The sequence below is a fragment of the Felis catus genome, chromosome D3 (genome assembly GCF_018350175.1).
Source record: "Felis catus isolate Fca126 chromosome D3, F.catus_Fca126_mat1.0, whole genome shotgun sequence".
NCBI classification, from domain to species: domain Eukaryota; kingdom Metazoa; phylum Chordata; class Mammalia; order Carnivora; family Felidae; genus Felis; species Felis catus.
In genome coordinates, this window is record NC_058379.1 from 54,268,769 (window position 1) to 54,294,878 (window position 26,110).

The 26,110-nt window shown below is 43.1% G+C and overlaps 1 protein-coding gene across 1 annotated transcript in view; it reads right to left on the reverse strand.

Annotated features, from left to right (window-relative positions):
• The window catches only part of KLHL14 (kelch like family member 14), a 105,110-nt gene extending 82,819 nt beyond the window's left edge, over window positions 1-22,291 (reverse strand). The window contains exons 1-2 of the mRNA XM_006938836.4: window positions 22,180-22,291; window positions 19,132-20,124 (exon numbers count right to left, since the gene is read on the reverse strand). Coding sequence (XP_006938898.1) covers window positions 19,132-20,081 — 950 coding nt within the window. The 5' untranslated portion in view covers window positions 20,082-20,124; window positions 22,180-22,291. The remainder of the gene's footprint in view (window positions 1-19,131; window positions 20,125-22,179) is intronic.
• Between the last annotated feature and the right edge of the window lie 3,819 nt (window positions 22,292-26,110).

The window sequence follows — 26,110 nt, forward strand, 5'->3', positions numbered from 1 at the left end:
ATTCTTTTCAGGGATAAAAGAGTTTCTGAGTTAAGGTCTGAAAAAACTTGAAAGAGGAATTTCAGCTGGAAATTGCTTAGACCATGGGGAAAAGTAAGCAGAGGAAGATCCGGAGTGATTGGCCAGGAGGAGACTTTGAAAATCAGCTAGCCTTCCCTAAACTTCCAGCTAGAACGGTCCCCAAAAGTCCCCAGAGGACAGCTGCTACCCTTTTCTTAAATTTTTCCAGAGAAGTAAACTCCCTTGAGAATTTGTTCCAGCTGATTTGCTGTTGTATTTAGGTTTCTTTATCATAGCTGTTCTTGGTAATTACACAGCAGCTTTCATCGGAAGAGCCTTTAAATAGACCTGATAATGCCTCTCTGAGGTAGGTAAACACAAAGTATCATTATCCCCATTTAACAGATGAAAGAATAGAGGAAAAAGGGCTTGGGCATCTTTTCCAGTGCCTCGGGATGGGTTTTATTTCCTCTATTTCACAGAGGAAATGTCTCTACGGTTTTCTCACACCACCCTTCTGTGATTCTCAGGGTCAAGTGTAATTGGAAATGCCTTAGCTTCCCATCTTCTGACATTGGTGCTGCCCCTCTTCCTACCACCGTGAGTCTGGCTGCGTGATGACAGGGGACTGGTCAGTTGTACACATTATTCAGTTTTTCTAAGATGGAAGTAAATTTAAGATTTGCTTGATCATATCATAAAGACAATTCATGCTTGCTGAGAAAAATTCTGTCTATACTTATAAGCAAAAAGGACTTAGTATCTAATAGGTGGTCAATAAATACTTCTTGTGTGAATGAGAAAATGATAAATTAAAGAACGAATAGGTGAAAAGAGTCACTGGTAATCCCACCTTTGAGATACATATCATTACAGATTCTTTATCATCTTTTTTCCCCCTCTCATCTGTTTTAACTTCCAGTCAGTGAGTGTGGTGGTGAGGACATGAGAAAAGGGATGAGAAAAAGTCATGTTTCTGAACTATAAGGTGGGAGAGTCAGAGAGTAATACTTTGGGGTACAGTCTTATTAACAAACACCCAGATCTAACCTGCCACCTTTACTCTGCACTGCCCCAAACCCTTTTGTTTTTTATGCCTACTTGCACATGTCCAAATAATCAGTCTTATCGTTACCACACATCCATGAGTTTTAGTGGATACCTCTGTCTTTCTCTTTGTTCTTTGAGATTATTATTGTCTCATGGAAGGGGAGCTACCCCGATAGAGAAATGTTACCAAATTTCAGTTATTAGCACAATATTGAACCTTCATGATATTTGCTACCTTCACACACTGATATGATTTAATATTTTATTTAAAACTGCTCACTAAAAAAAGAAAAAAAAAACCGAAAAACAAAAAACATAAAACTGCTCACTTAAAAAAATGTGTAATACCATTCTACTCTAAGGTTCCCAGGGCTGGTTGCTCCCAGAATCACCTGGAAAAGCTTTTACAAAGTATCAAGAATGGGGGCAACCTCTCAGAGATTCTGGTTTAACAACCCAGGGTGGGACCCAGCACTGCTTTTTGTTTGTTTTTTAAAGCTTTCTGTGGGATTCAATTGCACAGGTAATACTGAGAATTACTGCTCTAAGCAATTGTATTTATGAATTATGGGCTTCATGGGTTAATTGTTTATTTCTAATACATGCTCAAATGTAGTAGTACCTCAAAAATAAATAAACATTTAAAAATTTTTGGAAACGGGGGTGCCTGGGTGGCTCAGTCGGTTAAGCGTCTGACTTCGGCTCAGGTCATGACCTCACGGTTAGTGGGTTTGAGCCTTGCGTCAGGTTCTGTGCTGACAGCTCAGGGCCTGGAGCCTGCTTCGGATTCTGTGTCTCCCTCTCTCACTGTCCCTCTCCTGCTCATGCTCTGTGTGTGTCTCTCTCAAAAATAAATACATGTTAAAAAAAATTGAAACGCAGTATTACCTAACTCGCTACGAGAAATTTAGAAAGGGCTTTTTGTGTACCGTCTGAAATTGCCTCACGTCCTCCCAGTGGTAAGTCATCATAGTTGAGGACACGCTATCATGAATGGAAGAAACCGGGACTTTAAAATTTGAATCTCTAAACATTGGGTTGCATTCCACCCCTGCCACTAGTTACGTGTTTGGCCGTGAGAAGATCAACCTCTTTGCTGACTACGGCTTTGCACTTCGCAATCCCAGATGACCACCTTCACGCCCCTCACCTCAGCCCCTGTAGCTCGCCAGGGTCTCCCCCAATTCTTCCCCGGCACGTACGAATTCTGGGGGAGTTGGGAATGTGACCATGTCTTCCTGTGTGTGGATGGGGTAGTTTGCTCGTGCCTTTGCCTCTTTCCTCTGGAACCAAACCTGTAGACTGGTTAATGGTGGTAGAGGTAGATGCGACAAAAAAGCGTTCATCTGAACCCATGAAATGCAGGCCTCCCCGGGGCTTAGCGCATAAGCCTGAAGGGCCAGAACAGGGCCATGTTTACGCTGTGCAGAGCACTTCACACTCCATCCCTGGTCCTTTGCTTCACGAGGGACCATGGCTTCCGGCCAACTTGACACCCGCTGCATGCCCCGCCCTGCTCCTTCCACACCTCCCAGATTAAAGCTTCCTTTAGCAACTAGAAGCAGCTGAATATCTTCTTTGCTTGATTACCTATATAATCCCTAATTCTAATACCTAGTACTTAGCGCCTTTCTTCTGAAGAGCATAAATTGCAATGGAAATGGCATCTCATTAATCCTCCTCGCATCCCTGTGAGGAAGTTGAGTGGCAAGTATTACCTCCTAGACTAATCCTCGTGCCTGCGCGTGGGACACCGGGTCTCACTGCTCACTAGCACGGATGCTTGCTACCGAACGAGCTGGCAGGGACAACCAACGTTTGTGTGATAGGAGAAAGCTCTCCTCCTCCTTGTTCAAGGGAGAAGTGGTTCTATGCAGCCTGTCACAGAGGAGCCATTCGAGCTCTGCGTAGCTCGGTGGCAGGGGGAGATAGAGCATTACTCACGCTAGTGATGGACTCATAAGTAATGCCTGCTCTTAAACTCCTAATAAAGCTCAATTTTTAGACTCTGCTGCCTCCTGAGAACCCGTCTCATTATTGAGACTTCTCTTTCTTTCTTTCTCCCTCCAGCCCATCTGGCCCGCTTTTTGAAGAGATAAAGTGACTTCCTGACCTGAGGAAACTGGTACCTGCTTGCTGCCCAAGAAGAAGTGCAGAAAGACACAAGGATACTGTTGAAAATTCACGTTCGGGATATAACAGACCTGGCTACAATTCCTTGTCTCTGAGAGTCTGGGACGCAATGGTCATAAACGAATAGATTAACAAAATCAGCATTCCGAAGGAATCAGCATTCCAGTGATGCTGAGGGGGACCATGGCTAGATCCTACCTCATGATCTAGAGCCTGATTTTATCCATTACTCTAACTCCGGGGAGAGATTTCTCTTGGGGAAGCTAGGAAGCTTGTTCTGAGGAACTGGAGCCAGCCTCCCGCCAAGCGGGCTGTTTCCAGTTGGAGAGTCACTGCAGGAGCGGCCATACAGGAAGACAGTGAGAAAAGTTAGTTAGGAACCGAATATATTACTCCAGGCTTCTCTTGGAATCTTCATGGCAACACACAGGTGTCCATCTTCAATTCAAGAAAAGGGAGTTTCGGCTGATACCTTCTAAATGGGCCCAGAATTTGAGTTTAGGGGAAGAATAATTCTATGAAACCATCCTGGGGTTAAGACAAATGAAGAAGGTTGCCCTTACTTTTGGGTAGACACATAGCAAGGGACTGAGGCAGGCCTGGGGTGTGTGTGTGTGTGTGTGTGTGTGTGTGTGTCTGCTGTGGAGACAATGAGGTGTGGCTTGTGGGATCCAGCTTAGGGACACCCTGCTGCTGTGGGTGAAATAGGAATCTCTTATCCTCCTCCTCTTTTCCTCTCCCTCCCTGTGGGGAGCCAGTTCTTTCTGTTCTTTGCTGCTTCACCAACCCTGGAGGGCCTAATGCTAAAGTAAACCCTAGCTCCAGGGCTCTGTGAGGCTGAGATACTCTCCAGCGTTCCCCCTGCAAAGGGCATCTGTGTGGAAGGCTCACAGACCCTCCCAGTCGGCCAACGCATGACACTGCCCTCTTCAGTTATCAGATTTTCGCCAGGCGGAAACAAATTATCTTGGGAAAATTGACCACATTCTCTAAAACTGAATTGTGAACACTGTACTGTGTGGCTTGACTTATTCTGAAAATTCTCTGGTGCAGTAGGTACCCCAGTCTCATCATGAGGACATAAATCCCTTAGAGTCTGGTAATTCCAATAACCTTCTCTATCACCCATTTCCCCTCTCCTCATGTTAGTTTACCAGAGTACTTTGAATTTTGCAACACATTTCCCTCAGACGTGTCTTTCAGTAAATTACTGTTCCCATTTTCTCCCTTCTTCTATCATAGATATGTAGCAAATTGGAAAACAGAAGCAATTTTTTGTTTAGTCTTATGATTTTCGAAGTGTGGTCCAAAAGCCACCAGTAGCAAAACCACCTGGGATGTTGCTAAATATGTAGGTTCCTGGGTCCACATTCCTGATCAGTTCATGAAGAATCTCTGAGGTAGGGCTAGGGAAGATATATTTATTTAAAAATCTCTATTGTTGATTCTTAAGAGAACTACTGACTCACGCAAGACTTTCTGAGGTCGAGGAAAGAGGATATTTTTCTCTTATACAGGCTTTGTATTGCTGGAAGAGCTATTAATATATTGCTGACTTGGATCACTGCTCAATTGCCTATATAACTTTGCCGTACAGACTTAGTTGAAAAGTAACAATTCAGTTAGCTTCCCTAACCTGCTTTCAGATGCCTGTATCCTATCACTGGCTCTTGTTATAAACCGAATTGTTTCTGCCAAATTTATATGTTGAAGGTCTAACCCCCAATGTGACTGTACTTGAAGACAGGGTCTTTGGGAGGTAATTAAGGTTAAATGAGGTCATAAGGATAGGGCACTAATCCGATAGGACTGATGTCCTTATAAGAAGAGGAAGAGACACCAGAAATCTCTGTCCCAGTCTCTCTGCCAGTACACCCACAGAAAAGGCCATGTGAGAACATGGTGAGAAGGCTGCTGTTGGTAAGCCAGGAAGAGAGGCATCACCAGAAACCAATCCTTCCGGCAACTTGACCTCGGACTTCCAGCCTCACAGAACTATGAGAAAACAAAGTCCTGTTATTAAGCTACCCAGTCTGTGTGGCAGCTCAACCAGGCTAATACAGACTTCCTTACAACTGTCCAACCAACAGGACCACAGGGCAGAAGGGACCAATGAGGCTCACACTCACTTTTGGGAACTAAGCCTTGAGAAGGGGCCTTCTATGGTCAAACCTGCACAACTACCTCGAGAAAGGATCTTTCTAATTTCATCACAAAATAACCATACCTTATAGCAGCCTACCAGCTACACTCTATATGGAGAATTTGGAATATGGGGAGGCAGGCTCCTTATCTAGTCCTGTTTGGTGCCCAAGCACCGTACATACGCAGTAAATGTTAATGGATAACAATGTTCCAGTAGAGGAAGGGCAGCTAGTAGGGATAATAACAGATACGGCTAATGGAGAGAAGTGATTCGTATAAGCTTTTGTGGCGGACTCTAATTAGTGCCTATAAAGCCATAGACACGAATTTCTTTATGCTTTCAGAAATTCTAAATGCTTCTTATGCTCTGAGACTCTATAGTTTCCTTGCCATAAAAAAAGTGAAACATTTTCCAGAAAAATCTTTCAGAGTTGAGAATTATTCTTTCTAGGTCAAAAAGACTGTTGTTTTCTGGAACTCGGGCTCTCAGTTTGACTAGGCTGATGGAAGGCTTGAGGGGCTCCTGTCTGTACAGGGGGTGCTTCTTCCCTGGAATAGAGTTTTACTTAGACTACCTGCTGCTGGTTTCGTTTGCTGTGTCCTAAGTCTGGAGAAATCACAAGCCTTGAGTTCCTGTGAGTGCATTACAGCGATGTTGACATATTTCCATTTTGCTTCGTCTGCTTTTGTCTCTTCCCAAATGTTTACTCTCAGAATGTCTGAGTGACAGCTGAAGTTTGTTAGGCTTCTAAGGATACTGAAATGACTGCCTAGAATGAGTACCTTCTCTCCGTGAGTAAGACCTCCACAGACGGAAGAAGATGCCTGCCTTCTAAACACACACACGAGTGACCGATTTGGAGAGGTTTACCTGCTTTCTTGGGATCTGTTGGCAGTGCATACTAAAAACTGTAAAGTTATCATATTTTCTGAAAACACTTTGTCCCCTTGAGTATCCAGCTAAAGAAATCCACGTTAAAATTCCTACCACTTTGCACCCAGATCTGTGATGGCCTGGAGTCTTCTTTGTTATGTAATGGAGACATAAACCTTTACAGAAAGCAAAAATTTGATTGCTCAAACAGATGCATAATCAAAATAGAAACCGTCCACCCAGAAGCATAAACACTCAGTTTAGGAAACAATGTGCTGAACATACTTCCGTATCCACACGCTCAAAGCAACAGTTAGTGAAGCAACATGCCTAACCTACTAAGAGTAGTAAACGTAATTTCTTGTCAAGAGTACCAGGTATCTTTTGTCCCCGAGGAAAACTGCCAGGAGACTGCAGCAAAGGAAGATGGAAGAGGACAAGTTACTCTCATGCTGAATTTAGCTTTTCCACGTCAGAAACTGCCTCGGTGATATGTGTAGTGAAGCCCTCAGCTGAAACCCAGCCATGACTGAAAATTCTGGACTGTACTATTTCCTGCCGATCCCCACAAGGAACACTTTTGCCTCCCCTTCCAATGGAGAGCACTTGTTTTGCAGTTTTGTTTTCTTTTTACATATGTCTTCTTCTTCTGCAGTGGCTTTTCTGCATTAGCATTGTTTTGGCAACCAAAAAATTTCACCTCATGTCATTGTCTCGGCAACCAAAGAGTTTCCTCACGTTTCCCTAAAATAATTATTGTGTAAACAGAGTTTGAATAAAAATGTCTTATGTACCTCTAAGAAAATTTAAATAAATAAATAAAGTACGTAACGGTTTTTTGAATACAATTTTTGCTTCACCAAGTCCAAACTATCGATTGAGAAATACAATGCCTAAGTAAATATAAAGTCAAAATCATCACACGAAGAAGAAAACAAACAACAACGTCAACCACAGATATTTTCTCCTGTCGTACCCAACACCAGGAGTTTTAGTAATAGACATATGTGTCATACCAGCTTATCTTGAGAGTTTTCCACTGTACGTCAGCATGCATTTTCTTTGCATTCTCATCATCTGCAACACCCAATTCCTGCAGAAGGTGGGCCCTGGGGATGATGCAGGAGCCCTAAGAAACACTACTAAAGACGCTTCAAAGGCTCATAACTCAATACGAAGGGACAACCCAGCTAAAAAATGGCCAAAGGCTTTGAATAGACATTTTTCAAAACAAAAGGAACACGTGGCCAATACACAGGTGAAAAGAGGCTCAACATTGTTAGCCATCAGGGAGATGCAGACCACAGTGAGCTAGAACTTCACAGCCACAAGGACGGCTATGGTCAAGAAGATGACAACAAGCATTGGTGAGGATGTAGAGAAATTGGAACCTTTACACCCCGTTGGTGAAAATGCAAAGTGGCACGGCTGCTTTGGAAAACAACCTGACAGCTCCCCAAAAGGTGAAACATTTGTTCCTTGTTTTCTAAATACCACATGAGCACTTCCACTCCCCAGTATACATATATATACACACCCACAAGAAATGGAAACACAGGTCCATACACAAACTGGTACATAAATTGCCCATAGCAGCATTATTTATAACAGCAAAAAGTGGAAACAACTCAAATGCCCACCAACTGATGGGTAAATAAAATGTGTTATAACCATACAATGAAATACTATTCAGCCATAAAAAGGAATGGAGTACTATTACGTGCTTCAATGTGGATGAACTTTGAAAACATTTTGCTACATGAAAGAAGCTGGTCGAAAAGACCACGTATTGTGTGATTCCACTTATCGGAAGTGTCCAGAAAAGCAACACTATGGATCTCCGGAGCCAAGAAAGTGGATTGATGGTTGTCTAGGGCTGAGGGGAGCAGGAGAGAGATGGGGGCTGATTGCTAACAGATATAGGGTCTTTTGGAGGGGGGTGATAAATGTTCTAAAATTAATTATGGTGATGGCCGCACAACTCCAAAACTACTGGGTTTTACACTTCAAATGAACGAATTGTATGCTATGTAAATTACATCTCAAGAAAGCCATTCGACATGAATCCACCATGGTTTTTCTAATGTTTCCAATTGCTGACATGGATGGATGAGGAGGACAGAACAGACTCCAAGCCTGGCCTAAGCTCTGTAGTTCACTCGAAGGTGGATAAAACGGACACTTTTAGCAGAAACCTTATCACTATCAGAGCAACACTTGGGATTCATGCCATGAGAATCCAGCTCTAGAAAGAACATATCGTATGGTATTAGGAGTCCTAACAAGTAAACAGAAGAGCAAATTAGATATAAATAGAACTACTCTTGTGAAAATAAAATCTATCAATTATTAAGTGTTCATAGCCAGGCACTATGTTTAGTGTTGTACCTACATTCTTCCAACATTCAGAATTGCCCAGATGAAGTGGGTATTAGTATGTAAACTTTATAGGTAAGCAATCTGAAAACAAGTAAATTACCTAAAGAAAGCCAGCTTATAAGTGGTCCAGGTAGGATCTGACCCACGTCTGTGTGACTTTTGGGTCTTAATTACTATGCCATAGAACTGTTTAAGATATTTTCATTATAACATAACCATTTCATTGGTACCTCCTCTTATGCCATACTCTCTCCCTTATTCATATATGTGTATTTCCTAGCTTTACTTTGTAGTCCCTACCTACAAATGTCATTTTGGATGAACACTCGGGAAAACCTTCAAATAGGGAGATTACAGGGATTGCCACTGACAGTCGTGGTGTAGTTGTCATAGTTACCAACCCACCCAATTGGTCTTTGCTACGAGGCACACACTTCTGCCTCTATATAATACACCAATATTGGCTGGGTTCCATCACAGTATCACTGAACCCTGTTAATGCATACGAAGTAGAAAGTGCTGAGGTTCTAGTGTGCATAGTAAAGCATTAAAGTTTTTCCTTCAAAGTTTCCCTCTCGGACTCACAGGTATTACATTCTCTCTTCTAACCCCTTCCATTTGCCCAGGACATTCTGGTGTGGTTGGTCTTGAGGGGTGCTGAAAATCAGGGCCACACAGCGGTCTGCTGCTTTGTTCTAAGCGGGATTTATTTTCTTTTGGTGAAAAACTGATTCTCCCAACCCAGTAATTCCTCACTCAGAGCCAGAATGTGAGTTGTTGACTGAGCTGCATCCACTCCCACATACAAAATAGACCTTCCGCTGCTAAAAACACATGTCGAAAATCTCTGTACAGAAAAACTTAAAGCTGGCAGCCGGCAATACGCACTCTGGCTGTGGATACGCACACAGACACGTACACACATCCATCTATCCGCATTTTTCCACAGTGCCTTTACATTTGCAAGGACTCTTTCTTCTCTAATATTGGTGCTGTCTCTCTTCCTCCTCCTCTCCATTTCACCGGCCTCGCCTGTCTTCAGAGGCACCTGAAGGCACATAAGGCAGGGAAGTGAAACCGACTGTAATTCTTCAGTTCACTTCTCTGCAGCCTCCAGTGAGCCAGTCTCCATACGGTGGCCCAGCTGAGCTCTGAGGAAGTTCAGAGTCCCTGCGCAGGTGCAATTTACCAACCGCTCACAGGCGCGCTGGGAGCCCAGGACCTGACATATGCATGTGAGGGGCTCAGGGACAGCAGAAAACGAAGCCTCCAAGCTTGACTTTATGAGATTAAAAAGAAAACGGACTCTCCTCTATGAATGGAAGAAACCGAAGGCTTTTATACCTAAAAAGGCCATCATTTTCCCTTTGAAGAATTATATATAAATTACTGAGAGTAATCAGAAAGTCGAATCTTCCCACTTCCTTCTGATGCCCTTGTGTTCACCTTCGGGTTCCCTCTACTTCATTCTTCTGGTCTTAAGAGTCTCTGACTAATTCTGTGCTCCAGTGAAATCACAGATATGTTCGAGAGGTTTCTTGACAGGCAAAAATGTATTCGAGTAAATTTTGCTTAATGTATCTTTTAAAATTAGTAAGTTAATTTTAAAGAGCATTTTCTGTTTATATATGTATAACACACGTATGTGTGTTATATGTATACACATATACATATATGTATATATATACACACACATATCTATATCTATATATCTATGTTTTTGTTTGTTTGTTTGTTTGTTTGTTTTCCTTCATTGTCTCAGCCTATCTTCACCAAAACCCTGGCAGGTAGAACTATAATTATTAACCCATTTTACTGATGTGGGGTTCAGCTAAAGTGGAGCTAGGACACATATTTAGGTTTATGACTTCAAAGGCAGTGTTTCTACCATATTATTGCTTATTGTCTCAGTTCAAATTAACAACAACAACAACAACAAAAAATGCTGATTTTTTCCACTGTGGAATTCAGCCATGTACTTGATAATCCTTGACAGGTCCTTCCTCTATGATTTGGACAATACTTCCCACATAACCCCTAGCCACACACACTTTCTTTCTGGCTCTGGAAGGTACCAAACTTTTCTCTGCCTGGTGCTCACGTGTGTTCTCTTCTCCCAGCACGTTCTTTCCCTGGGAGGCACACCTTGCCTTCCTCCAGACCCATCACTCTGGATATCTTATCTTTCAAGGCTCATCTTAAACTTCTTTGTAGAGAAAGTCTTCAGTGGCCACCCCGATGAGGTTATAGCACTTGGTTATGTTGTCCCACTACATGGCAGTTGGCTACTCTATAGCATGTATTACCGGTATGACTGATTTATGTAATTCTTTATTCATTTTCCTTACACTGTAAACTACACAGAGTCAGCAATATGCCAATACCTACTTGGGGGATAGTCCACATCAGAACTTCTTGTTGGTGGTTTATTGCAACGCATGATCCCAAGTTCCCACTGTCGGGGTCGGTTGGTCATAGGCATGGGTTTAGAAAAGCTGCCCAAGGTTGTGAAGGTCCCCTCGCTTCTCAGGTCTCCTGCCAGTTCCAATTATACTGAATTATCAAGATGATTTTCCAAAGAATGCGCTATATTTTCATCTCCTCCTTTGGCATAACAGACTGTCCCCTTTGAACTCTGACACTTCTGAAAGTACTGCATTAACTAGCACAAGAACACAGAGGTTTTTGTTTTTAAGTAGGCTCCACGCCCAATGTGGGGCTTGAACTCATGACCCTGAGATCAAGAGTTGGATGCTCTACCAACTGAACCACTCATGCACCCAAAGAACACAGAGTTTTTAATAAAATGTCTTGATTAACTCAGATTACAAATATATGATTACTGAACTGAACTGAATCATAAGAGTGAAATACCACGATTGACCTTTTTTTCTTGGGGAAACATTCTTTTTTTGTTTCTTTTAAGGACTGACTTTTTTCTTTTCAATGGAACACCATCTATAACCTTGTAAACTATATAAGTTGGGTATGTAGTGACTTAAATGCTTCTAAATTTGTACTTCTTTGTCCAAAAAATATTGAACACTTACTTACTCTCCAAGCTCTAGAATTTCCTTGCCCATCTTTCTATACTGCTAGTCCTCTTTTTCTTTCTTTTTCAGATGCTTTATCTTTTAATAATTTCTTTGATTTCCCATATTGCCTTATATTTCCCTTACTGCTTCTTTTTCTTCTTTTTCACTTCCCTAGGATTTATTTTCTCTCTTTGCATCATAAGTATTCACTACTTTCATTTCCCCACTATTGTAGGCTTTCTATGCTACCTTTCTGCCTTAATTCTGATGCTGCAAATAGTCCTAACCCTATTTTCATTAATATTGTTTGTGACTAGATAGACTGTTTTAATATTCACAGTGAAACAGACATATTCACTGGTTCATCTGTGTTACAACTGAGAGTCCTTCTTCTGGTTAAACTCATTCTCCTGCCTGTATCGTAATAGTGTTTCTTTTTTTAAAGAAATCATCATTAGTAATTCATGCATCATGAATTATCTTGGAAGTTAATGGAAAGGACATAACAATGAATATATTTTCTGAAATTCTAAGTGAATGACAGAAGGTATAAACATTTATGGCATAACAATTGTTAAAATGGTTTTCTTGAAACAAAATATAAACAGAATAAATTTCCAATTAGAGTAATCTTATTTTATGTTATTAGAATATACAGGCTTTTTTTTTAATAATTCTGGCTTCTACCTGTTGTATTCATCACCTATAAGTATCACCAGTGTGAATAGCTCTCTATTGTCCTCACAGAAACAAAGCGATACCACTCTAGTACTCAGTGCACAGAAACCTAGAGAAAAAACCTCTTGGTTCTAATTCAAGCACCTAGGCTTTGTTTTAGTTTGTTCCATTTTCACAGTTATTTTTCATAGTTAAATTTAAAGTTCTTATATTTATTGATTTATTTAAAATATATTGGCTCATTGTATTTTTAGTACGTTCGTTTCATAGTGATAAATCCCAGCAACCCCATTACATAGCTTCTTAATCTCAGAACTGATAATTAGGTATGGTAGACCAGTGGTAAAGGATTTCGGCTTTCCAATATATTCCTCTCACTCCTTTTCATTGTTTGGGTGGGTTGAAGAAGCATTAGGAAGTTGTAACTTTTAATCTCTTCTGTGGTGTGATAAAACAAAGATATGGAAGACTTGGATTAGAGTTTGCTTTCTGTCCAAGCCATATTTATAATATACACTCATAACAAGGGAGTATTCTTCAGATGATGATGACCGACTTCCAACTCAACCCTATCTAGATAATTAGACAAAATTATCTAGCCTCAATTCTGAGCCTCAATTTTCTAATAGCTAAAAAGATGAAAAGAATGTTACAAGGACTAGAAACAATGTAAGTAACATGTCAAACTCATGGTAGGTACTCAATAATGATAGCTACTATCACTGTTGGTAAACAGCAGTGTGTGTGTGTGTGTGTGTGTGTGTCTAATAATCTTCAAAACAACCTTCATTTTTAGTTCAGCATTGGCTTTGTCAATTCACACTTAACTGAACCAAATCCTAAGTGTTCACTTCAATTATATTTAAGGCCAATATCAATTCCAATTGAACTCACATTTCTAGATCAAGGTCAGGCGCGATCTACTGAGGGAGACAGACACATGAACCAAACCTACAAACCTACAACAGTGCTTCTTCAGAGGTTAGTCATTTTCGAGAAGGCAGGGAGGTTCTATAGGCATACTCAATCCAGTAAATTCACTCCAAAGTCAGGAGTCCTGACACCACTTACCATTTGATCAAAGCAGCTGGAGATCTGGGATGGCACTTAGAGAAACAATTGTTCATGTACTCATTTATGTGCCTTGATTAGCCTGCTGGATATGTGCACGTCAATCTGAGCAATGTGTTAAATGTATCTAATTTCCTACTGGAAATCATTTAAATATCATATAAATGATATTTAAACCTCTTCTGAATAATGACTATGTTAGTTGGTTCTATATATAATATGCTTGATAAAAATGAGCAGCTCATTCACTTTTTAAATTAATTACTATTTACCTTCTTAAGATTGCTACTTAAATTCTAAAGTTTTATTATGGAAAATTGAAACTAATTTGGCATTGGTAAAATTAGTGAGACTTGTATTCTTTCCAAGCAGAGAAAGAAAGATCAGTTGGATTCTTTCCACTAGAAGAAGGACAAAATTTTGTGTCCATTTTGGTCACTGATGTATCCCAGGTGCCTAAGACAGAGGTTTCTAACTATGACTCACAGAGCAAATCCAACCTGCCTCCTGTCTCTAAATAGCCTCCCCTCCACTCCCCCTGCCCGCCAAATGGTTTTTACATTTTTATTTTTATTTTTTATTTTTTACTTTTTTAATTTTTTTTTCAACGTTTATTTATTTTTGGGACAGAGAGAGAGAGAGCATGAACGGGGGAGGGGCAGAGAGAGAGGGAGACACAGAATCGGAAACAGGCTCCAGGCTCCAAGCCATCAGCCCAGGGCCTGACGCGGGGCTCGAACTCACGGACCATGAGATCGTGACCTGGCTGAAGTCGGACGCTTAACCGACTGCGCCACCCAGTCGCCCCTGGTTTTTACATTTTTAAATGGTGGGGAAAATATTTTAAAAAGAAGAATATTTCTTAAGATGTGAAAATGATATGAAATTTCAGTGCCCACAAGTGACATTCTAATGTAACACAGCAATGCCCATTCATTTACATATTGTCGTTGGCTGTTTTGTGCTACAAGGGAAGAGTGGAGTAGCTTCAACAAAGATCATGTGACTTCCAAAGCCAAAAATAATTACTGTTTGGTCTTTTACAGAAAAAAAAAAAAATTCTGACCCCAGAACTAGAACAGCATCTTTCCTTAATTTTTTAAAAAGTCAGATATATTAATACTTAACCCTCACATGTTTCTTTCCACAAGGAAGGTCTTGAGTCTATGTATAACTCTAAGAATGATCACTAGATCATATCCTCGCATGGAGAGGCTCATAGCAAGAAGCAGAACACTGTGGATGAGAACAGTGCCATAGTGCCAGGGCTCAGACTTTGGCTCCATCACTTACCAGCTGTGCAAGCCTGGGCAAAATGCTTAACTTCTCTGTGTCTCAGTTTATCCATCTATAGAATGAGGTTAATTATGGTACCCATCCCTTAGGGCTGTTTTGAGCATTAAATAAGTTCATGTTTGTAAAATGCTTAGAACGTCCTCGGGTGTGAAGTGGCTGTTGTAAATAAAGGAACTTTTTTTTTTTCTTACTGTATTTTTAAGTTAAGAAAATAGAGATACTTAGAAATTAGCTAAGGTAATGAGTGAACCTCCACATGTTCATAAATATGGAATAAATACAAGTATGAATTAAAATGTAAACATGTCCACTTTTTGTCAGTAAATCCTCTAAGCCAATACAATACATTAATATCTACTCTAATTGCCTTTTGATTGTAGGATATAACTATTTGGCTCCCATACCTGTGGTATAATTTTGTAATCAATGGTCCTGTTTCACATAATAAACAAATTGTGTTCTGAATGGTTGAGTAACTTCTGATACAAAAATCTAACTACCTAACAACTTCTAATTCGAGGGCATCAAATTGATATAAAAGGAAGTAACAATTTAGAGAATACATGGATAAAAGATTAGTTTGCTTTGCTCAGGTTGTTTTTCAGGCCTTATGAGGAGACCCAATCGAAAATATTGTCCTACATTTAAAGAGACACTTTTTAAGCACCAAAGCCAGGAATCAAAACTGTGTATTAGGAAAGCTAATGGCTTTTTAATCATTACAAGTCATTTTAGCCAATAGATAATTGTCCTTCTGATGTTTAAATAGTTTTTCAAATTAATTTATGTGAAATCTTTAAATAGACTTTTTTAGAGAGTGAAATCTTTATAAGGTAGGCTTCTGTCTTCTATAAAATATAATCTCTGAAAAAGTACACTTCAGTACAGGACTGTAAAAGGGACTGTAATAGCTGATGGTTAAATGTTTAACAAAATATGGTTATTTTCACTAATGCTTTTCTATGACAGGTGTTTTCCTGTAGGTTCAATAGGCTTTTGTTATGTGCGTTAGTAATGTAGATTGAGGAACACATTGGTGAAGTGCCACACTGAAGCTTTCTTATTTTATAATCTTAATTCTTTCAACTTTCAATGAGCATTTACTTATACATTGTGTGAGATGCAATGAAAATGTGAACAGGAAGGTAATGAATGCAGTCCAAATTGACTTATTTGAACGACTACTAAATTATGCATTCAATTTTTAAAAATACAAGGAAAAAAGAAACTTTGGGGATTACTTAAGCTAAACTTAGACTATATGTCTTCTGATATTTACTTTTTAATGCCTTAAACATTGCATATTATGTCACTTATTAAATTAAATTTTCATGCTTTAGAAGTTTTCAATAATGACTTTCCCAGAAACTTTTTCAAGAACTTATTTCTTAAGTTTTATATTTCTTGAAAAAAAAAACAAAAAGAAAATAAGAAATAAGACTTCAAATGCCTTAAGTTTTGTCTACCCAAGTCCTTTTCTCTTAGTTATGCATATTTGCATATCAGATAATAAATCTCTTATTTTTAATTTATCATTCTCAATGCTTAATTTGCTAAGATAAAATACAAATTTGGGCATAAATGGCATATTTGGAAAGACTAAGCAACTAAAACAAAGGTTAAAAATTAATTTGGGTATTTATAAGGTCTGTAGGCTTGGGTTGCTTTATTTTTCTAGATGTAATAAAAATTCAAAATTACTTAATAATCTTTAAAAATATTAAAAATATTGTTATTACACTAATAGCCTTACTTTCTATAGAGAAAACGTATTCTTAAACAAGTAAATTCTTTGTGAAGTCATTCTATTTCCTTATATTTTGTACTTTTTCTAACAGAGGAGTCAATTTTAATTTTTCAACTCCTTGCCTAAATTTGAGGATTTCTTTCATATTTAGACCTTAAAAATTTTAGGTGGATAAAAAGTAATAAATATTGTGCATCTCTAGTCAATTGTTTTCAATAAGCGTGATGCGTTTGCAAAAGCAATTGTTCAACACATTTATCCTTCTGTTAAACTACATGTAAGTCTAAGAGAACATTTTTATATTATGCTGACGCTATAATAAATGGGCCAATGTGATACTATTGGTCGCAACTTATAGCATCTTTGTCTACATTAAAGTTAAGATCCTGATGGGTAGCCTTACATTCTTTCTGCGCATTAAAATGAGAATAATGTAATTAATCCCGAAAAATTAAAATGCCACAGTTATCAATAATGGAACAAAATTGAACTTGTATTACTTTGAGATCATCAATAGGCTCACATGAACTGTTTTCTTCTCTGCGTCTTCCGCTTTTAAGGAAAAATACAGTTTTTCTTCCTACCGCAGAAGTATCAGATTCTTGCAGCATCCATGACACTTGTAAGCATTTAGTGGTCAGACGCCACTACATATCCTTCAAATGATATGGCCCAGTGAAGCTGGAAGGTGTCGTCACGGAGCCAGGAAGCCTGCTATCTTAGCCACCCGCCAGGGCAGAGCCAGCAGGCCCCAGCTGGTTACTGAAGCCAGGCTAAGGTGGAAAATGGATTTTGCATTTTGACTGTCAACTGTCCTAACACTGGACCCTGGAAGATACTTATTAGACAGAAGTGCATCAAGGGCTTGAGAAATTCTTTATGAGATCAGATCTGTAATGCTCCTATCCTCCAATCATTCTTAAAACAAGTTAAGCCTTGATCTTATTATCCCTCTGGATTTCTGAACCTATGCTAGATTTTACATGCTTTTAAAAATATGAACAAATACATGTTCAGGACTATAGCTGTGTTGTCTGTGAATTCTTTGAATATGTATAATATATGCTAAATTAAGTATACTTGTAGGTCATTTAGAAGTGATAAAAGTTAAGATTACAGAATATTAATCAGCAGTGCCCATTGGTGTGGTGACATCTGCCCATCACATTAAGTTTTGATCTTTTAGACGAATGAAGAACTCTTATAAAATAAAAATACATTTCATGTTCTTGTCCATACTTAGACTCCTGTGCTCACTATTCAAGTACCCAAGGGTTTGGGTTCTTGCTTGTGTTATTGTCCTACTGTCATTTCTTGACACATTTCATTAACTCATCTCTCACAAATACTAGAAAATCAACTTAGAAGGTTTCTAAGTCCAAGGTTTCCCATACCCCTGTGGGCCTCACCTGAACCCCAGTGCTGTCTAAACTGTCTTCCTTCTCTTAAAACGTTTCTAGACGTTTTAGAAACATCCTGACTAAAAATAAATATTTAATTCCATAAAACTGCACATAGTGACCGCCCCCCCTTTAGATACCCTTCGGAATGGGAAAATGCCATGATGCATTTTTAAACCATGTAACGCTTTGCTGGATTAGGCTGGGGTAGCCTGACATCTGAAATCATGATGTTTTATCATGAGAAACTGAGACGATACTGCTTCCCTTTTCTAAAAAGAGAAAGAAACCCTCTGCTAGGGCTCACTAAAAGGGGTTTTAAAATTGGAGCCAACGAAACACCACGACTGTCAATGCCTACAGTTAAAACAAACCAACAAACAACTCAGCAACATTTTAAGCAGGCGTCATTTCTCTCTCCCCTTTGATGTGAAGCCCTGTTTACAGCAGACACAGACACATCGCAAAGAGCAACAACAAGTCCCCAACTTCTTTGTGACTTCAGAGCAGGCATGAGGACCTAACTGGAGCCAGATGACAGCCCTCCTCCCAGTTTTCAGCTGTTTCCACTTAGAGATGGGAGCTACAAGGCGTGATTCACTCTGACACCATGCAACCTCTTGCTTTGCTCTCCTTTAAAAGTGAAAAGGAAGGGCTTTCCACAAGATAGAAAAGTTTGCCTGGATAGGTGATGCCAGGATTTCCAATAGTGACCCTAATAGACAAAACCCTTGGGAGCTCTAACTTCCAAAGGGAGCAGACCTCAGTCACTAAACAACAACAACAACAACAACAACAACAGCAAACCTTGAGTGTCTGACAGAAAGAATGAAAGCTCTCCTCATGGAGCATCCCCAGGGCGCTCATGCTCACCCAAGGCAGGAAAGAGGCGGAGTGGGCTGGGGACTTGTCATTGCAGGATCCTTTTCCTTAAGCAAGCTCATTTTGAGATTTGGAGGGAGGATTGGTTAGAGAGGGTTGCAAAGCTGCACTTCTAACTGCCCCGGCCTGTGGCCCCACCTGCCTGTCAATTTCAGTCCACAAGTCCCGCACTTCTTGCTCTGGGGATGTTGAGAGAACACAGGCTTTCTAGCGCTCAGGGATGCTCTCAGGCCAGTTCCCTGCTGACCTTTAATGGACTCAGAAATCAACTTTCCCCACAGTCTAAATTGTTTGTTTGCGTTTGTTTTCAGCTTGCCGGAGCCTCCCACACAGCCCACCCCTCTCCCCCTCCCCTCTGCCCCCTCCCCTCCCTCCGGCCTTTCGTGCTCACCAGCCCCCCCCCCCCACCCGCCCCCCGTCCTCCTCTTTGTTGTCTCCTACCTGCTGGCCAGGCTCTGCCTGCAGTGCTGCCTGAAGGGCATCAGGTGGTAGTTCATGGCGTCCAGCAGCAGCTTCTGGCAGACCGGGTCGGTGCGCATGAAATCCACTGACTGGACCCGCTCCACCAGCTCCGGGGCCGGGATGAGCGCGAAGCGGAGGCGCTTCATGAGGTCGGGCGCGTACTGCATGCGGGTCTCGCGGTCGTGCTCCAGCCACAGCACGGACATCTGGAAGAGCGCCAGCTCCGACTCCACGGGGGGCGGCAGCGAGTCCAGCAGGGCGCGCATCTCCTCGAAGTTGAGCAGCAGCACATCCTCCACCAGGTACTTGTTGGCCAGCTTCTTGGTCTCCTCCAGGCCGTGCAGCGCGGCGATCTTGCACACCTGCTTGTAGTTCTGCACCGAAATCTGGTCGTTGAGGAACTGCACGCAGAGCTTGGTGACCTGGGGGATGTGCAAGATCTTGCTGACCGACAGCACCTCCTCCACCGTGTCCAGGGAGAGGGTCACGTTGGCCGTGTAGAGGTACTCGAGCACCAGGCGCAGCCCGATGGACGAGCAGCCCTGCAGCACCAGGTTGTTGATGGCCCGGGGACTGGTCAGCAGCTTGTCGTCGGGGGAGGAGGAAGGAGTCCCGGGCTCCTCCTGCGGCGGCGGCTGCTGCTGCTGTGGCGGCTGCTGCTGCGGCTGCTGCTGCTGCTGGTCCTTGGGGGCCCCCAGGCCGTCCTGGCCGCCGACCCCTCCCCCGAGAGGGGGGTGGCTGGAGAAGAGCGATCGGAAGTACTGCGAGCAGGAGGCCAGCACGGCCTTGTGGCAGTGGAACTGCTGGCCCTGGGCCGTCAGGGTCACGTCGCAAAACAGCTGCTTCCTCCACAGCAGGTTGAGGCCGTGCAGCAGGTTGTCGCTGTGGCTGGGGTCGAAGGTGGAGGTCCTGTCCCCGGATCTGGACATGGCGAGCTGACTCGGCGCACCTGGCTTTAAACCCTCCTCCAACCTGGCACACAGGGGTGGGGGATGGGAGGGAGGGGAGAAGGGTAGTGGAGGGGGTGGGGTGTGGTCAGGGTGGGGAAGGGTGTGGAGGGGAGGGGCGGGTGAAGAACAACAATCAGTGCTCAGCTCGGCTCCTGCCCGGCGCGCCCCAGGACCCAGACCCTAGGAGTAAGGTCGGAAGGCAAGGAATCCGTGAGCGCCACCAAATGGGCCCTGTCTGGGGTCGGGGCGCGGGTTCAGCTCCCTGCTACTCCTCTCGCCACCGCCCACACACTTCGTCCCTCACTTTCCTAAAACCACCCCGGCTCGGCTCTTGGCAGCGACAGCGGTGGCAGCAGCGACGGCAAAGTGGCGGCGGAGGCCGAGACACCTCGTGGGCTTGTGTCCATGCCGGGCCTGAGGAAGGGAGAGGCCGGGGAGTGGGGACCCGGGGGTTCCCCGAGAGCGCAGAGGCGACCGTCGGCGGAGGTTCCAGGTCAACTTGTGCCTGCAGCTTTGCTCTTCGCAGTTGGTCCAGTTTGGGGGGGGGGGAGCGAAGGGGACCCGACAAGCGTGCGGGTGGGCGATTCTCAGCCCTCCGAAAGCTGGGAACCCCCTCGATTATCCGTGCTGCCCCGAGAAACTCCTAGGCTAACAGTGTGAGGTAGCAGATAAAGCCCTTTCTTCTCCCGGGAAAGTGCAGCGGAGCGCGGTGAGGACCAGCTCAGTGGACTCGGCAGAGGCGGGAGCTGTCCTTATCAATTCTAGCTCATTTCCCTCACCCCGGCCCTGCCTGCTTCCCTGCTTCGCAAACTGTTGGCTTCCCCGTCACCGCTCAGTTTTGCTCATTTTCCAGAGACGCCTTCAGACCTGGCAGGAGAATCCTTTCAGCCCCCCACCCCCGGCCTCCTCTCTCCCGCCCCCCCCCCCCCCGCATCTCAAAGCGCGGAAGTTCAGACGTGTATCTCCCCTTCCCTCGCGGGGCGGCAGCGGGGAAGGCGAGGAGGGAGCCGGCGGGGCCACTGGGGCGGCTTTAGAGCCGGAGCCCGGAGGCCCGGAGGGATTCACGTGAAAGGCTGCGTCTCCCCGGGCAGCAGGAACACAGGGTTTAACTCCAGCAACTGTGAGAAGTTCAAGTTAACTGGCAGGTGTTGGGGGAGGGGGTGGGGGCTGGCCAACGTTGGGGGTGGGGTGGGGTGGGGTGGGAGGTGGAGGTTCCGTGCGGGGTCTCCGCATCCCACCCCGCGTCGCCGCGCGAAGCCGCAGCTTCCTTCCGAGCCCCTCCGTACAAGCCCCAGCGGCCCCCCACTCGGGCACCCCCACTCTCCTGGCCCTGGAACTACTTCTGTAAAAAAAAGTCTGAGCCGCCCGCATCCAGGCGGAGGACGGCAGGCCGGGGGAGACGAGGCGAAATCGATCCGCCGGGTCCTTAACCTGTAATTGCACCTTCCAGGGCCGAGCAGAAAGGGACCCTCTGCCCACATCCCGCCCGCGCGCCCGCCCGCCCGCCCGGGAGAACCGCCGCCGCCGCCGCCGCCGCCGCCGCCCGGCTCCGAGGGATCCCGCCGGACCTGCCCCTTCCACTGCGGCTCACTCTCTGCCCTGCCTGGCGCCGGTCCTGGATCGCCGGCTTCCTATTTATACCACACTGGGCTCCTCTCGACTCACTTTACCATCCCGTTCCAGGTGGACCCTAGCCTCCCTCGAGCTCCCTCCCCCGGCAGGACCCCCTCCCCCAACGGCCCCCCAAAGCTCGGGCTTTCCTGAAACATCTCCCAGAGTCTCTCCCTTTAACTGGACCCGGTCATACCTCTCTCTCGCTCTCCCCGCTTCGTTGTCTCGCTCCCCACCCCCCCCCCCCGCCCCATTTTCCTGTTCCCCTTCCTTCTTGCTCTCCTCCTTTGCCTTTCCCCCTCATCTGCTTATTTCTTGCCATAGGAGTTTTATTCTTTATGAGCGTTTGCCACACAACCCCCCCCCACCCCCACCCCGAAACACTCCCTCCCCGTCCCTTCCCCCGCCAACAACCCAAAAGACAGAACAAAATACACACAAGGCAGACACAAGGCCAGAAACTTACCTGCTTTCAACCAGCTGCAAAGTCAAGGCTCACTTAAGCTCCCCCCCAAAAATCAATTGTCCTTCCTTTTTAAAGGTTTGCTCTCTCCTTGGGAGGGGGAAAACACCTTCTGGATCCCAACTCCAGGCAATCACTCTTTACAATTTATTTTGTCGTACATCATTTGATCACCATGAATTAGCAACAGCAAGAAAATGTAGGAGAGGGAGAAAAGAGAGAAAGAGAGAGGGAGAGAGAGGGAGAGAGAGGGAGAGAGAGAGAGGGAGCAGAGCTTTCTGCAAGAGAAGAAGAAGAAAAAATGTACGTGTGACAAATTATGCTACCAAGAAACAACACATCATTATCCTTGGGCCTGGGGCTCAGTGAGTCGTAACGAGAGTAATAGGAAATCCACGGTTGGGGAGAGAAACGGTCGTGCTTGGCCAGTAGAGAGAGACCATACAGGGGGATGGATGCTGGAGAGACTCGCAAAATTATGGCTCAAGGCTATTGTAAAAATTGTCGAGCGTAAATGACTGCGATTTCAAACATCTTTGGAAGAAAGAAGGGGAAAAAGCGAGCCCCCCCTTCCTCCCTCTCCCTCTCTCTCCCTCTCTCTTCTCTCTCTCTATAAAGAACCGTCAAGTTTTAGTGCGCATTGCTAATTAGTCAATTTCTCTCTGCCTTCACAGGCTGGCGACTTCGCTGCTGAGCTGAAACTGCTAATTTCTGTGACCAGCTTTTTTCTTAGCTGTGATCTGGATGAATGAGTAGCTGTCTCACAGAGATGACAAAAATAAACTCTAATCCCCCCCAAAATTTCCACTACATCTTTCTCATGCATAGATTTATGATCTTCAAGCGCTCTGTGCAATATGCAAACTTTTTTTTGTGTCTGTATATATGCTGTTGTTTCCAGATTTCACTACATTGGTATGCTGCTCCCCCACCCCCACCCCCACCCCATGAAATGCAGAAACCGTCTGATCTCAAAGTATGCCAGGATGCCACTTTCTAGTGTCTTGATATTTGGGGTTTGTGTCTGATTTGAAAGACACTAGCCCTTGCCTAAGAGGTGAGTGGCTGAGTGTACAAACTGGGGGGGGGCGTGGGGTGGGAAATTAGAACTAGTAGGACGGAATAGAGGACAGCCCTTCTCTTTACGTGTGTTTCCCTGTACTATTCGAGCTTTCTGATCTTGTTGGAAAACATATTTTCTCTATTATTTTGTCTGGTTAAGCAACCATCTCGGAACTTCTGTGTCAGCTCTTCAACAGATAAGGGTTCAGAAGTCACATTTTTTTTTTTAATTGAAAGATTATCATATTGTCAGATATGTCTTTCAATTAGGAGTGTTTGATTTGCAGGAGCTAGAGAGTCAAGTGCTAGGAAGCCCAGCTGCAATTTCACAAATGTAACCTTTAAACTTTGGACCTCCTCTGGTGTATAAGGATGACCACATAAAGCTCACATTTTTGACCCTGCTTAGCATGCAGAACGAAGCCCGGAATGATTCTGGAATTTCAGCTGTACCAGAGATTCATGTGTATTTTGGTAGAGGACACGTTCTCTAGACTCATTTCATGATGTATTGCGCCCTTACATTTATAGCCCTGCATTTTGGTTGTCAATGGGGGTTGGGGTTGGAGGTGTCCAAGAAAGAAAGAAGGGGGGTGGGGGGGAAGAAGAAGAAGAAGAAGAAGAAGAAGAAGAAGAAGAAGAAGAAGGCATGCCCTTGAATAAAAGGAACATGAAAGAAAGCTGGATATGAGCTAAATTGAGTTTTCTTTGCCATTAAAGATATGAATATGATTCATTCTAATTCATATGTGCTCTGATTAGTAAACTTATTAAAATACACATCAGGGCACCACTGAAAGGCTGTCTTTCCACCTTCCCTTTTGATTTGTGAGAGATGGAAAGAAACCTGCTTAAGTGGGGCGGTGGGGGGGGGGGGGAGAAACTGAAAATTCTTTGGTTTAGAAATAGGGAATTCCCCATTTAGAATAATAAACATTAACGTGCATGTGGGATATTTGCTCTTCAATAAATGAAGAAAGATCCAACTGAAGAATTTTACTCCTCACAAAGGCCCTTCTCCGTCAAGGTCCTAGGTTGTCTGAGAGTAAGATACTTTATTCAGATCTTGTTGAGATGCTGCATTTGATATTCGTATGCATAACAAAAAGCTCAAATACATGGCAAAGTAATAGAAAAGGATTTTTTGTTTAGAGCAGGGGAAAGAAAGAGAATAGATTGTCCAAATATACTGGCCCTACTATTTGTTTTGAATTTTTCCTTTTTGAATTTCCCCTATTTAGGTCCTGAACAAGAAGACTGTGTAAATGTAATATACAGTCTTTTTGTTGATGGGGGTGGGGGAGGTCTGTGTCATTAGCAATTAAAGCTATCAAGTATGTGGAGTATCACCAAATTCTCATACATTGAAGGTATAATTTGTATAGTATGCTTTTGATGTTTATCTTGTATGAGCTTCCATTAAAGTATTTGGAACTAAATTCAAAGGTCAATAAGAGTATTGATCATTAAGCTATTGCCATCTTTCCGTTTTATCAAAAAGGAAGTAAGATGTGCTTTGTAGATCTCTAAATATCTTGATTTTGAATTTATATGTATTTTTTACTGATAAGATATGTTGATCACTAGTTATGATTACAAGGATCTTTGCTGCTCCCAAACAATATGAAAGGGACATTTCAAAATTGTTAACTATCTATAATTTTGATGCCTATTTAACAACCAGAGTGGAAGGGGAAAAGAAGAATTGGGGTTCTTGCAATTCTAAAGCAGCTGTTGAAATCAGTGGCTAGTCTGTTTTCTCCTGGGTTTTAAAGTTACACAATTTGAGAATGTTTAAAATTTCAGAGAAAAAATTACAATTGTGGCCGTTTTGTAAGCAATTAAAAATAATGTTGATAATAAAAAATCTCTTCATAAGCTATGTGTAAACTAGCATATCCATCATGTAAGACTCACACCTCCAATATCTTGTACTGGCTCTGAATGAAATTGTTGCAGAACTCACAAATGATATGACACTATTTACAATAAATCCTGTTATGAAAGATTCAATTTGCAGCAATCAGATGCTAGCTACTAAGCGATTGTAAGTATTTGAATTTTATCCTACTTCGCTGTTCAATGTACAGCAATTGCATCTGTGTGTTTGATCTGTCCTGCTGAGCACTATCAGCCGTTTGCTTCTCTGCCACTATTGTTTTTAAAATGGCAGGAAGGACGTGACTAGTCAAGAGCACTCAGCAGGATGGATTTCACATGGCATAAGAGAAGCCGGAATTGTCTTATCAAAAAAAAAAAAAAACAACTAAATATGATCATGTAGTCATGTAATTCAAGCAGTCTTCATACTTTGGCAGAATTATCAAAATTATTCATCGGTGAATCGGCATTGAAACCACGTACAGTGGAGAGATTCTGAAGCTAGTGCCACTGAGCAGTCCACTAGAGCAGCCACCAGCTCTGAGCAGTCTGGTCAGCCTTCAGGGTGGCAGGGACCTGGGCGAATCAGTGGGTCTGGTTGCTTAGGACCATCTCGCTGGACTGGATGAATTTAAGATTCTCTTCAGAACAGTTCCAGAAGTCTTTCGCTGCTTCACATGAAGGGGCAGCCACACCGAAACCTTATTTTCCTCATTCTTGACTCTTCTGCTTAAGATGTATGATTATCACCAAGTTATATAAACATCACAGCCTGGCGTCTCCTGTGTTTCTTTGGCTTCGTAAATACTACTTCCTGTGGCCTGACCTTTCTGATTGCCACCATTTGTAAAATGGATGAGGGGAAAAATTTTCCATTTTTACCATAAAACTGAACAAAGAAGGACCTCCTAGATCCCCAAAGCCAGGGAGAGGCATGACCCAGACAAAAATCATAAGTTTCTATTTTACATCGTGAGTAGATATGGCCAGA